General features: G+C 43.5%; 1 protein-coding gene across 1 annotated transcript in view; it reads right to left on the bottom strand.

Annotated features, from left to right (window-relative positions):
- The window catches only part of GLP1R (glucagon like peptide 1 receptor), an 80,215-nt gene extending 73,317 nt beyond the window's left edge, over positions 1-6,898 (bottom strand). The window contains exon 1 of the mRNA XM_030447846.1: positions 6,736-6,898. Coding sequence (XP_030303706.1) covers positions 6,736-6,831 — 96 coding nt within the window. The 5' untranslated portion in view covers positions 6,832-6,898. The remainder of the gene's footprint in view (positions 1-6,735) is intronic.
- Between the last annotated feature and the right edge of the window lie 7,473 nt (positions 6,899-14,371).

The following is a 14,371-nucleotide window of genomic DNA, read 5'->3' as shown; positions in this document are numbered from 1 at the left end:
GAAGTACTTGTTATGAGCAGAGCCAGGGCACTCAGGAGACATCGGGTAGCTGAGCTTCTTGCCTGCATTTGGCTTGCCCACATATTGGAGCAAATCATAGTCTAAACTGTTCATTCTGCCACAAAACTGCTCAGGCTGGTGTAGGAGAAATGTTCCATAAGCTTCTGCCAAACATAAAAGAAGTCTTGGTGGCCACTGCTCTTCCCATTTAGAGAAGGGTTTATACAGGAGCACTGCCTTCCCTCCAGCTTTTCCCTTGGGCTGGTCACAGAAGTGTTTTGGTTTACCTGCTGCCAGGCCTTTTGGTATGGCTCAGTTTTTGTGCTGAGCAGCACCAGAGCTGCAGATTTCAGAAGGGAGACCAACACATCCTAGTCAGAAACACAAGTCTTATGAAGAGCAGGATTTCAGAGACTGTCCCTTGCAGATATATCTGTACACACACTCCTCCTGTTTGACCAGAATCTAAATAAATCTAACTAAATCTAACAAATTGGGAAGGAACTCTTCATGGAGAAGAAAACAAGACAAACACAAACAAAAAAACAAAACAATAAAACAACAAAAACCCCACAGAAAACAAATGAAGCAAAAAACCCCAAACAAAACAAATTAAAAAACAATAAAACAACAACAAAAAAAAGGAACAGTGCTGTTTTAGAGGGTGGGAAGGGAAAAAAAATAAATAAAACTATACAATGGTACGAGGCATGAGTGGGTAAGCAATCTCTCCCAAGCATAGCAGAATTTAGATGGCAAACTAATTCATGCTCACTTGTCTTCTAAGGAAACAGGAAGCAGTGAAGAAGGCAGGACACCAAAAGAACCACAAGCTTCTCAATTGAGCCCATTGTCTAACACTTTCAGAAGGTTATTCCACACTACAGAACACAGACAGGTTATTCTTCAGCTACCCCCTAGGAGCAATCAGAAAGCAGGTTCACTTTCCTCAACTTCTCCCATAGTGCAGCAGAGGGAGTACATAGGAGCAGGAACAGGGGAAGGAAAAGGGCAGCAGCAACAGTAGATAAAATGTCACATCCAGTCAGGATTGCCAGTTTCAGAAACTGTCCTGAAGGCATCAAAAAAGGCACCAGCAGAGTGGCAGGGCACATGCATAAGTGAGACAAGAACAGAATAGGAGAATGCACACAAGCTCAATGGACAAAAGATTACAAGACAGAAAAACATGGTAACCAGGAAAGCCAGCATAAAACAGTTTAGGAAGAAGATGGCAAGAGGGCAAATTAACAATGAAACTCATTCGATTTCAAGAAAAATAGCATCAGTACCAGACTGCAGTAAGATGGCAATTAATTAATAATCAATTATAGTGGAGCAGCAACAAAATGTAGCCAGTAAAATGACCAACTGAAGGAACTATTCTTTTCCACATGTGTAAACTACAATTTCCTCTACCCAATTACCATTTTTAATCATTCAATCAATTAAATGAATTCTATTCTATACATAACTGCAATATTTATGAGACAACTAAGAAGCCATAACTGAATGGGGGGCAGGAGGGGTGCTCACAAGGTTTATTTGTAAGTACCTAGGAAAGAGATTCTTATTCTACCACATCTGCACTTCACAACCTGTATCAATTCATTCATGACTATTGGAAGGAACACTTGTTGCTCACTTCTCTTAGATAAGATGATGAAGACTAAAGGGAAGATAATTGGAACTGCACTCTTGTTCCCCTCCCAGGAACACTGCCCACAAGGCTTACCAGAGTGCCAATGGCACTGGGTCCAGGTTCATGGGAGTAAGAATAGAGTAATCTACTTCTCCTTCAGCAGTGGAAGAAGTGGACTTTCCAGGCTTATACTTACATACTGCAGATGCTGCTGCTGCATCTTTGCTAGGATATTCTCCTCCTCCCTGTGAAGACCAACAAATGTTTCACAAGCTCTTCCACATTCACACCAAAGGATCACTGGAATACAGCAAATCATAGGCCAGCAAATTATAAATACCAGCTTCCAACACTGAACAAAGAACACTATTCAGCCACCATCAGCAAACCTACATTGACCTACCATAAATTCAAATTTATTGCATTTCATATAAAACTGACATTTGAGGGGGCTACTCTCCCCTCAGCAGTTTAGAGATCCCTAGATACCATTAATTTTAGTCCTCTTCTGCTAGGAAGCACTGGATGCAAGCATTAAATTCAGTCTGTTCTTATGAAGTTAGATTAGGAAGATTTGATTCAATTAAAGGAGTTCCTGCCTCATGTTTTAATTCAGCATCACAAGAAAATAACATAGTAGAGCTTGAATAGAAGGTTTCTAATCTACTGAGTAGACAACTTTTTTCTATAGCAAAGATCTATCTGCTGTTGTGTAAACTTACTTTTGTTAAGACATGAACTAATAGAATTGATGCACTGAATCAAGGAAACTTGAGCCAACAGCCTTGGAGGCAGTACATACTCTAGTTTACCATAGAGAAAGAAATACAAAAGCTTTTAATGAAAAACAAATCAAGCACAAAGGTAATAGCTTTCATTTCACTACAGCATTGCAGAAGGAAATAATCAATTTTCCAAAGGACTTCTCCAAGTTATACAATTGCAAGCTCCTGATTTGTCCTCTCAAGTAACTGGTGATCATTGAATGCAGTAAATTAAAGCTCAATTTAATCTGACCAGCTAACAAAACCAGGATACAATACAACACCTTTAAAAATCTGTTTGACGGCCAGCAGACAACTGTTTCTGCTTTGTGTATCAGCCCCAGTTTCACTGAACTTTATAGCAGCTGCAGAGCTACAGCTTTTGGAAGGCAGGAGTTTTACTTTTGCAAAGGTCCAACACATTGCCTGCTTTGAGAATGAGTTTTTCTTCCCACTGAAGACAGCTTTGTGCTTCCCTGCTGGGGCACCCACAGGACATGTCCTTCTGTGCTCATCTATATCTGCCTTCACTTTACCTCACATACTTATTTCCAAACTGTTTCAGCTTGCTCTGCTGCCCAGTTTGGTTGAGGGGGAAGAGGATGGTGCAGTGACAGCATTAGAAATACGGGGAAGGTAGAAAGATTTGACAACTGTTTCATTGACTTGAAAGTGCCTGGAGCAGGCATCAGAGCTTTAAAACTATGCCAAAGACCAAGTCATTTTTCTGCAGTGTGAAATACAGTCCTTTCCTTTGGCCCTTGGAGATCTGGTATCTAGGCTCCTTCAGCCTGAAAGGCTTTTTCCCACTCCGTTAGGTTTGGGATATTATAACAAGTAAATACAGATCTTATTTCTGGGTTGTATAATCAGATTTGCTGTGTTAGGCCATCTGGCTTTATAGCACACATGCTGTCACTAGATTTAGAAATTTATAGAATTGTTTCTAAAAAAGGAAACAATGGAAAAGCCACATGACTTTAAGAATATGAAAAGTTTTTAGTCATTTGGGATAGCAATTTAATCTGTATTAACTTATGTAGTAAGTAATTAATTTTTCATACCATAATAATATAGTCATGAACCTAAGTGGCCAACAAATATTAAGAAACTTGCCACATTCCTGGGTAAGAATCCCATTACCTAGAAGCCAGAGAAGTAGCCTTAGAATATAACTGCAGCAAGGTGCCACAGCATCAGACTTTGTCTGTTCACCTTTCCATCCACTGCTTTCTATACCACTGCCAGTACGTGCTGGTCTAGCACATTTTGTTTCAGAGGACAGGCAACAAGAACACCAGATCCATGCAAGCCTTTGGGAGCAGAAAAAAGAGCAAGAAAAAATCCAACCAGGAATGGCCCTGCAAGCCTATGCTGGGACATTCAGACACACATGGACCCTTGTGTGGACGCAAAGCCAGTGTAGAGCAGACAAACAAAGCATCTGAAACCCTTACGCTTCAAGGCAAGCAATCCCCAAGGTATGGAGAATGATCCTAGGTACCCATGGTTAAAGAAGCAGAGGCTGCTGAACTAGAAGCAGCTGCAGGAGGCTTAGCAAGCAGCAGTAACTGCATGCACCCCTAACACCTGCAATTTAAGAAGCTATGCTGGCTGCTGGTTTGGAGAAAAGACTGGCAAATGTTGCTAAATTAGCCTAAATCACACAACAGTAATTATGAGAGTACCAACAAACACTTATCTAAACACCCATACGTTGTTGCTGTTACTAATCAAAGTGAGTACTTTTCCATTCCCATACAAGAGCACTTCAGAAAAGCTGAGGACAGCAAGAGATTCGCAACCTTTCCACGGAATTCAACTGTTTGTACCTGCACTCAGGAGCCTGTATCACATTTTGGCCTGAGAACAAAAGCACCAGGGTAGTTTGAAATGCAGAACTCCCAGTTAAGAACAGTAGTACAGCTCCTGGTCTTCACTTACACTTAAACTACTTTGTTCAAGATTATCTTATCAAACCTTTGGACATAAGTACTACTTAGAAAACCAAGATCTGAAATCCATATCCAAGAGAGAACCAAGTAATGGGGAACCAACAGCCAGCTGCATGTCAGCTCTGTCAGCAGTGGGACAGTGCTGCTCAAGGCCAAGCAGGGAAAGGACACCAGCTTGTCAATAGTAATAAGATTCTGCAATGCAGCCATGTGCTAGCCAGCTCTTGGCCATTTTACTACCCTCAATGCAGTAAAGAAAAATCTAAACACTTACTAAGCAATTTTCAATTTAAAAACATGGCAAGTACATGGCACCACCTCAAATTAAAAAAAAAAAAAAACACCAAACAAATTTTTCTTCCTTCAGTGTACATTCTCAGCTCTTTCTTCTCCCTCTCCCCTTTCTCACTTTCTCAAGAGGTTGCAGGACAGGAAAAGTCAAAATAAAACAGTAGTCACAGCAGCAATAAAATACGTCCTCCCCCAACCCTGTCTCAAATAATTTTACCTTCTCACAACTGTCTCACTAATTTTAAACCAGATGACTAGCAGCCAATTGTTATCACCTAGATTTTACTAATCACTATTGCCTAAGAAATGCTGTTTTGCTCATTTTACTTAATATCTTTAACACTTTCAACTAGTCCTGAGAAATGACCCCTGACAGTAAAAGTCTCATGCTTAGGACCGAGTTGAGTATTTAGTAGTTTCTCAGCATGCAAGCACAACCATTGCTCCAGACAACTTGTCATGCAAGACCCTCTAGTGTCAGAAGAGGCTTGAAAGTACTCAGTTTATTGCAGGACTGAAATCAAAGGGCAACCACAGTGCTGAGATGAGAGCAACCTCTTTCTTCTCAGGTTGGAAGCCTTTCTCCACCTTGGACAGCCCCATCATTAATATGCTCAGTGATACAAGCTCAAGCTGCTCCGTGCCTTATCCTGGCAGGTAACCACATCTAAAGATGGAGGCTTCCTAGCCTCTCTGCCCCCCATTTCATTATCTGATAATCTTCATGATGAAGAGATTTTCCTGACTGGAATTTTCCCTGACACAACTTGTGCCTGTTGCTCCTTTAAGAGCCTGACGTCCATAGCAAGGAAACCGAAACCACCACAGAAACTCGGAAGCCAATACCTAAGATAACCCTACAGATTGCAACCTAGATGGGAACTCAAACAATTACATTAGTGCTGTTCTGTATAAATCAGAAACTTCAAATATTTTTAGCAACTGAATTGAAACTGCACTAACAGTAAACTCGATCCATCATCAACTTTACTGTACCTCCCTTCTCTGCTCCCCACAACCTCGGCTTCGAATCTGCTCGTACCCTCCCTTCAGCAGTAGCCCTCCTCCTGTCACCTCCACCCTCTCAGCAGTCTCCCTCCTCCATCCCCAACCTCACTAAACTGGGGTTAGCTTTCTTTCCCGTCCATCACCCCTTCCCTCACTCCCTCTCCTCCATCACCTCTCGTTACTCTCCACAACAAATCGCACCTTATTTCCCCCACTCACCCCCTTCCCCGGAGCTGCGTGCCCTGCACAGCCCCGCTCCCGCCGGATCAGCCTCCTCCCGAGCTCCCCCCTGGCACAGCTCGCCAGGGCTGGCAGCTCCACCGCGAAAGGGACAGGAAACCCCAGTGAGCCCATTTGTTTCACCTGTCCGGGGTCAGGAGACGCACCAGAGTCATTCTCCCGGCTTCCGAACCGTCCGGGGGGACAGGTCCTCCCACCTTTCCCGGCTCCACTTCAGAACAGAGGTTTCCTCACTTGATCACCCCCTCCACTTCTACCGCGTCCCCCTCGCAGCCGCTCCTGCAATCCCTCGCCAGGCCCCGCTCTGCTGTTCCCACGGCACCGCAAGTGTCTGACATTACACACGCGCCTATCATTTCCCGAGGGGGTGTAGGGGGGAGCCTTAACTCGAGGGCAACATCCTCGCCGCGGCCACACATCTGCTTGCTTTCTCCCCTCAGATGTGCTCGCCTTAAACACAAACTTCATCCTTCATAGATCTCTCCCTCCCCCTCTCTCCCCCCCAACCTCTTTAAGACCCCCCTCGCAGGGCTCCGCGCACCAACCCCAAGGTCCGGCGGCCGCTCGCTCCTCATCGATTCGTGGCGCGGGCACCCAAAAAGTATCAGCTGTGACTGCCAACTTGTCTTCGAGGGGCACCGCCGCACCAGGAGCCGCAGCCACCTCCCGCTCCTCAGCGGAGAGCAGCCCCCTCCAAAGCCGCCACCCCAGCGCTGACCATGGGGAAGTCAGGCGGCAGCGGGGGGACCGGCGGAGAAAAGGAACCGGCCGGGCAAGACGGGACAGACGGCCGCGCAAGTTGGGCGGTCGGCGCCAGCACCGCCGCGGCACTCACCCGCCTCACCGGGAGGGACCTTCCCGCGGCCGCCAGCAGGAGCAGGAGGAGGAGAGCGAAGCCGAGCGGCGCCGCCAGCGGGAGGGAGAAGGGCATGTCCGAGGCGGCCCCCCATGCGCGGGGTCCTGGGGAGGTTCCCGCTCCCTGTGGATGCTGCGCGGCGGCAGGCGCTGGAGGGGCTCCGGCGGCCGCTTTTGTACCGTCGACGGAGGCGGGGACGGGGCTGGCCCAGGTGCGGCCCGGCCCGGCCCCGCGCCGCGGGATGAGGGTGCGAGGCGGCGAGGCGGGGGCGACGGGGGCAGTGCCGGTGTGGTCAGTGGCAAGGGGTGTTCCGGGAGAGGACGGAGAAGGAAGGAAAAAAAAAAAGAAAAAAAAGACAAAAAAGCCAAACAAACAGAAAAACCAAAAAAACTCCGGGGAAAAAGCCTTCACGATCTTGTATCCCACCTCTTCAGCATCGTTCGATCTGACTTTGTCCAGGCTGGGGCATCTTGCTGTTCATGACGTCCAAGTTTTAATAACAGTAAATGAAGTTACTCACAACCTGAATTTGCAGAGCTACATGGCAGATCAGAGCTTGGTTTCTAAGTCAAAGTCAAGGTACAGGTCAGTCCTAGCAGTAATATGATTTGTAGTAGTTATGGAACTTCCTTTCCTGGCAGAGTTAATTTTGTATTAGATTTGTGTTATTATCCTTACATCCTTACTTAGCAAAACTAAGCACAATTTATCACATGTATTTGGTGAGATTATACACCAGCATCTGGAAAAAAGAACAGACTTAGAAAGCTCAAAATTGAACAAGGACCTGGGGAAAAGATTTCAAATTGGTCTGTTAGAGGTTATGAAATATGAATAAGGGAATAGCTGAAATATTGATGTTGCATATTCATTTCAAATACAACCATAGCATCAGGCTGATGCCTTGAGAATGTAACTAGTCAGGGCATCAATGCTGTGACATCATGAAATCATGACATTTGTCAGCATGTGATTTGCCAGGACAGAAGCTACATCTCAACAGCTAAGCCCAGGCAGAAGGAATTTGTCATGGTGGTTTGGCTGACTGAAGGCTGAAATGATACTTCTTTCAACTTTTCAAAAGTGAGAGGAAACAAGGATTGAAAGAAAAAAAATAATACTAAAGAAGAAAGAACGTACATTTTGGGTTATTAGAAGATGATCCTTGTAGCAAGATGTGTAGCAAGACGAATCTTTCTTCAGGGATCTTTGCCTCAAGGTCTAACGCAGTGTCATGATATAGACTCATGAGCTGTGCTCTAAGTCTATTGCCCACAAAGTGGAACTAGCAAGATTGGTCTGCCGCTCAATGAGCTACCAACACACCCTCTTGACTAGCTCAAGAGTGAGCTGGGCAGTGGGTGTGAGCCTCACCTTTTATTGGCCCCCTGGTCTTGCACATGCTCAGTAGGGGGCCTGCCCTAATTGGGCACAGGTGGATTTGATACCGGCTCACACCCACTTCTCGGTAATCAGAGGCGTCTGATTGCTTTGTTCCACTACAGATCCTAAAACACCCCAAGTGAGCTGAAACCCCTAATGCCTGCCTCGGGTGATGGTTGTTATGTTGCTGTCCTGGTTTTACTGGGATAGAACCATAGGCCAGCATCAGAGGACATGGCATTAGCAGCTTTAAGTCAGATGTGAGCTTAAGTCAGGGTCTCTGACCCAAGGTGTCGAACAAGTGCATCCCATACCATAAATGTCATGCTCATTATGAAGAGAAAGGCTTGCTGAGGATGAGAAGGTCGTCTTCTTCTTGGGATTTCTCATTCTTAGGCTCCTTCTCCTCAGGACTGGGCTGAGTATAACCCTGTATCCTTGATCAGTTTTGCTATTCCAGTAAAATTGTTTTCATTTCAACCCAGAAGTCTCTTCTCCTTTTTCCTAATCCCCTTCTTGGCTGAGGAGAGGTCATCAGGTGACAGAGCCACTGCTATAGTTTAGCCCTAGATACTAAAGGTAGGCACCTTTGCACTGAGATTTTTTTATTATTATAGTAAAATAAATACTCAGATCCTCTTGAATACATACGTCTTCTGCAGACATTGCTGAAGACTTAAGGAACAGTGAGAAGGAATAAAGATTTAACCGAAAAAGCATTTTCAGCCACAACAGTGTCACCCAGAACAATGAAAAGGTTTTTTTAAAGAAAATATTGAGACCTATGCATTTTTATTCATACCAAATATTTGTCTCAACAGGTGAAGGTAATGAGATAGGTATCCTGGTTTTATCCAGAATAGTTAAGTTTCTTCCTAGTAGCTGGTACAGTGCTGTACTTTGGATTTACTATGAGAACAATGTTGATAACAGACTGATGTTTTAGTTGTTGCTAAGTAGTGCTTACATTACTCAAGGACTTTGCAGCTTCCCATGCCCTGCCCGTGAGAAGCTGGGAAGGAGCAGAGCCATGACAGCTGACCCAAACTGGCCAAAAGGATGTTCCATACTATTTGACATCATGCTTAGTATATAAACTGGAGGGAGTTAGCTGGGGGCTGCCAGGGGTCATGACCTAGCAGGACATCAGTCAGCCAATAGTGAACAACTGTGCTGTACATCGCTTGCTTTTTATGTTCTGTTATCATTATTATTATCTTACTTTTCTTTCCTATTCAACTGGTTTTGCCACAGACCCTAGATTTTGGGGTTTTTTCCCCCCAATTTTCTCCTCTGTCCCATGGGGCAGGGGGGAAGTGTGCTAGCAGCTGGGTTTAACTACAACAAAAGGAAAATATAGTTCATATAGACACCTACTTATAACCAAAATAAAAGTTCTTCTAAGAGTAATCCTTCTGTAGATCTCCAAGGAAAAAAATGGAAGATCTCAGCAGTATTATGCAAATGAGTTAAAAACACATAAACTACATCTGTGATTACAAATGGTTGGAGAATGGAGATCATCTTGTTTTGAAGCTACACATACTTCAGTATCTTTGGAGAAACTAAATAATCTGAATTGTTCCTATCAACCTGGATTTTGAGAAGTGGATAATCTATGGATCTTAAAAACATTACAATGATCTTACAGTATTCTGTATCAGAACATGGCTAAGGCAGTAAAAGTTACATAAGAGAAATTTACAAAACTTCTAAATGTGTAGTGTGTTAGGAAGTGGGTAAATTTCTTCTAGCTACTGTCCATAGTATTCACTTATGCATTAAATTTCATTATTTTCAGTCTAGTGCTTGTAAGTGCTAATTGTTTTGTTACTTAAATTACCTGCACACACGTAGGAGAATATACTCAGTACCTGGAAAGTCTCACGGTAGCTATGCAGTGCAGGAGTGCAGGGATTCCAATCACCTAGTTTTCTATAGAGTGTAGTATCATAAATGTAGACTCAAAATGACTGAAGGAAAATCCCCTGTTCAAAAATGCTTTGTTGGGAACTGTACTTTTAGACTGTAACGGATGCTAGGATGTACAAAGTGTAATGATGCCTGCACAAAGGAAATTATGGTAAGAAACAGTCTGTACTCATTTGCTCTCCTCATTTATCACAAAAAGCCATGAATCCCAGAACAAAGAAAGCAAAAAGTAAAGTTTGATTATTATTTATTAAGTAAAATTGACAGAAATGTTTCTCTCTCCCTCTTTTGTTGTGGTAGCTTTTTCTGTGAGGAAATAATTTGGAAATCACTCCATTCAGTATCTTCTCACCAAGGGACAACTCAATATAGGCAACTGCCTTGTACAGTTTGAAATATGTCTTGCGCAATAATCAGAATGCTGCTCTTTTACAAAAAGACAAGAGATGATTTCTCTCTACTAAGCTGCTGGATACCTAATAGATAGCACTTGGATTATTTCAATAAAAGGATTCCCAAATGCTGAGACAAGCATTTAGTAGCATCTGCAGCATCTGATAGTTTTTTGAGAAATAAATACTTTGAAGAGGGACAGGATGTGTTTCTTGACAAAGAGGTGATAATCTAGCATTTTGCATTAAAAAAAAATTCCTGGATGAATGACTGAGATGGGTAACCTCTTTTATAGGTTTCCCATGTGCTATCATGGCTATACCCAAAGAAAGAGAAAAGGGTACTGTTTGGATTATATTCTCTAGAATGTAAATATGCAGATTAAATCCTTTCCCTTTGCATGGCCTTTTACATTATATTAATTTTACTTTTTGTGCTCATGTGCCCAGTGAGATCACAAACTGTTAATCACAGTGTCTTTTGAAGCCATAGTTTTTTTTAGAGACAAAAATGTTGTGCAAGATTATGTCAAATGTTTTGCACAAGTTTAGGTAGGTGGGTTCAGTTGCTCCCTTATCCACCAAGGCTGTAACCCCATCATAAAAGGCCATCAGATTTTTCAGGCATGATCTGCCCTTATTAAAACCATGTTAGCTGTCACCAAGCACCTCCTTATTTTCCATGTGCCTTAGCACAGTTTCCAGGAGGAATCATGCTTCATGATCATGCTTCATGATCTTGCTGGGAATAGAGGTGAGACTGACTGGCCCGTAGTCCCCCAAGTCTTCTTTTTTTCTCCCTTTTTGAAAAGGGGGCTTATTTTTCCCCTTTTCCAGTCAGCGGGAACTTCACCAACTGCCACAGCAACTTCATCCACTAGTTCCCTCAGGACCCATGGATGCATCTCATTAAGTCCCATGGATTTGTAGTTCCTTAGATGATCTGAAATCTGATCTACTCTACCATGGGGGATTCTTCATTCTCCTAGAAACTGCCTTTGATTTCTGTAACTTGGGTGCTGCAGCTTGAGCACTTGACAGTGAAGACTGAGGCAAAGTCATTGAGTACCTCAGCCTTCTCCATATTCCAGGTAACCAGGTTTCCTGTTTCTTTCTAGAGAGGGCCCACATTTTCCCTTAGTCTTCCTTTTATCACTGACATACCTGTAGAAGCTTTTCTTGTTAACCTGGATGTCCTTGGCCAGATTCAATTCTATCAGGGCTTTCGCTTTCCTAACCTGATCCCTGGCTGCTCAGACAATTTCTCTGCATTCCTCCCAGGCTGCCTGTCCATGCTGCCACCCTCCATAGGCTTCTTTTTTTGTTTTTTAAGTTGTCCAGAAGCTCCTCTTTCATGCAGGCCTGCTGGCGTTTTCGCTTGATTTCCTCTTCATTGGGATACATTCTCCTGAACTTGGAGGATCTTTAAATATTAATCAGCTTTTTTGGTCTCTTTTTCTTTCCAGGGTTTAATCCAATTATACTCTTCTAAGAAGGTCCCTGAAGAGGCAACCTTTCCCCCTTTCAGAAATCATAGAATCATTAAAGTTGGAAAAGACCTCTAAGATTATCAAGTCCAACCATCAACCTTCATGCCCACTAGACCATGTCCTTGAGTGCCATGTCTGCATGTCTTCTGAACACCTCAAGGGATGGTGCCTCCACCACTTTCCTGGGCAGCCTGTTGCAATGCTTGACCACTCTTCCAATAAAGAATTTTTTCCCTAATACCCCATCTAAACTTCCCCTGGTGAAACCTGTAGCCACTTTCTCTCATCCTATCACTTTTAACTTGGAAGAAGAGACCAGCATTTGCCTCACAACAATTTCCTTTCAGGTAGTTGTAGAGAGTTATAAGGAGTCTCCTCAGTCTCCTCTTTTCCAGATGAAAACAACTCCAATTCCCTTAACTGCTCCTTGTTCTCCAGACCCATTACTAGCTGTGTTGCCCTTCTCTGGACACAATCCATATCCTTCTTGTAATGAGGGGCCCAAAACTAAATACAGCGTTTGAGGTGCAGCCTCGCAAGTGCCAAGTAGAGAGGACAAAGGCTTCCCTAGTCCTGCAGGACACACTGGTTTTTTTCTGATACAAACCAGGATGCTGCTGGCCTTCTTGGCCACATGGGCACACTGCTGGCTCAGGTTCAGGTGGCTGTCAGCCTGGAGCATGGCTGGCTCCAGGTCATTTTACTCTGGGCAGCTTTCCAGTCATTCCTTCCCAAGGAGTAGTAGTGTTGTGCATTGGGTTGCTGTGACCCAAGTGCAGGACCCTGCACTTGGCCTTGTTGTACCTCATACAGTTGACATTGGCCCATTGATCCATCCTGTTCAGATCCCTCTGCAGAGCCTTCCTACCCTCAAGAGGATCAACACTCCTTGCCCAGTTTGGTGTCATCTGCAAACTTACTAAAGGAGAACTTGATCCCCTCATCCAGATTGTTGATTAAGATATTGAACAAGACCGGCCCCAAAGCTGAGCCCTGGGGAACACTGCTTTTGACTCCATTCACCAATTGGATTTGACTCCATTCACCGCAACTCTCTGGGCTCTGCAATCCAGACAGTTTTTAACCCAGTGAAGAGTATGCCCATCCAAGCCATGAGCCAACAGCGTCTCTAGGAGAATGCTCTGGGAGGTAGTGTCAAAAGCTTTACTGCCAAAGCTTTTACAAAGAAAATATCCACAGCCTTTCCCTCATTCGCTAGGCAGGTCACCTGGTCATAGAAGGAGATCAGGTTGGTCAAGCAGGACCTGTCTCTTACACACCCACACTGGCTGGGACCGATCCCCTGGTTGTCTTTCCTTAAGTATCAGCCTTTTCCTCAACCTTGGTGGGAATATTCCCCTCTGCATCAAATAAAGGATGAAGGTTCTCCCTGGCTCTCTTTTTGTTGTTAATGTATTTGCGAAAACATTTTATGTATCTCTTGTAACAGTGGCCAGATTGAGTTCTAGCTAGCTTTTTGTCTTTCTAGTTTTTTCTCTGCATCACCTAATGATATCCCTGTACTATTCTTGAATTGCCTGCCCATTCTTCCAAAGGTGGTAAACTTTTTTTTCTTGAGTCCCAACAAAAGTTCCCTGTTCAGCTGGGCCAGTTGTCTTCTCTGCCAGTTCCTTACTACAGCACATGGGGACAGCCTGTTCCTGCACCTTCTGACCTTGGCAACATCTCTGGGATAGATGAACCATCATTCCTACTATCCATCAATTAGCCTTCCCCATCCAAACCCTCGTATCTGTTGTACAGAGGCACCTGGGAAGGCCTCAGTGCCCCTCTATCTGAATAGCAAAAACATTCATATTAAGCATTGGGTACTTTTTTACTTCTCTACCTATGTTCCTACACAGCTAAACAGGACACAGAATGTACTGGTTTCTGTCAGATATCGCAGACACGAACATTCCTGTTGTAGTTTTGCTTAATCTATGTAGCTTAGCATGAACAACTAAGTTCTCAAAAATCCCAAACAAGATACATGGATCAGATACACTTTTCTCTCCTAAATATAAAGTTTCCTTCAGAGCCAAAGTACCATACAGAATCCAGGAATATTTAAAAACTTGTATCTAGCAGAACTTCATTTTTTAAAATGTTCTGTATTATGTTCTGCTGTCATCATATTTCACTGAAATGCAAGCTAACAACTGTATATGCCGAAGTATGTGAAAAACCTAAGTTTTTATCTTTTAAGGCTTAACAACATTAGCATTAATTTTATCGTGAAAGCAACCATTATTTTTCTAAGTACTATAATGGAAATGTCAAGAGCTACTAACAGTGAGCATATTTTGAAAATTTTACTTTAAAACTTTACTTTAAAACTATCACTAAATAGCCAAGACAGAATGCATATACTCGAAGCAGATAAATAAATTTATTAAAACAAGACTGAAACAAAAT

This window comes from Calypte anna, chromosome 3, assembly GCF_003957555.1.
Source record: "Calypte anna isolate BGI_N300 chromosome 3, bCalAnn1_v1.p, whole genome shotgun sequence".
Lineage (NCBI taxonomy): Eukaryota > Metazoa > Chordata > Aves > Apodiformes > Trochilidae > Calypte > Calypte anna.
The sequence above is the reverse complement of the archived record's forward strand: the minus strand, read 5'-3'. Positions and strand labels throughout refer to the sequence as shown.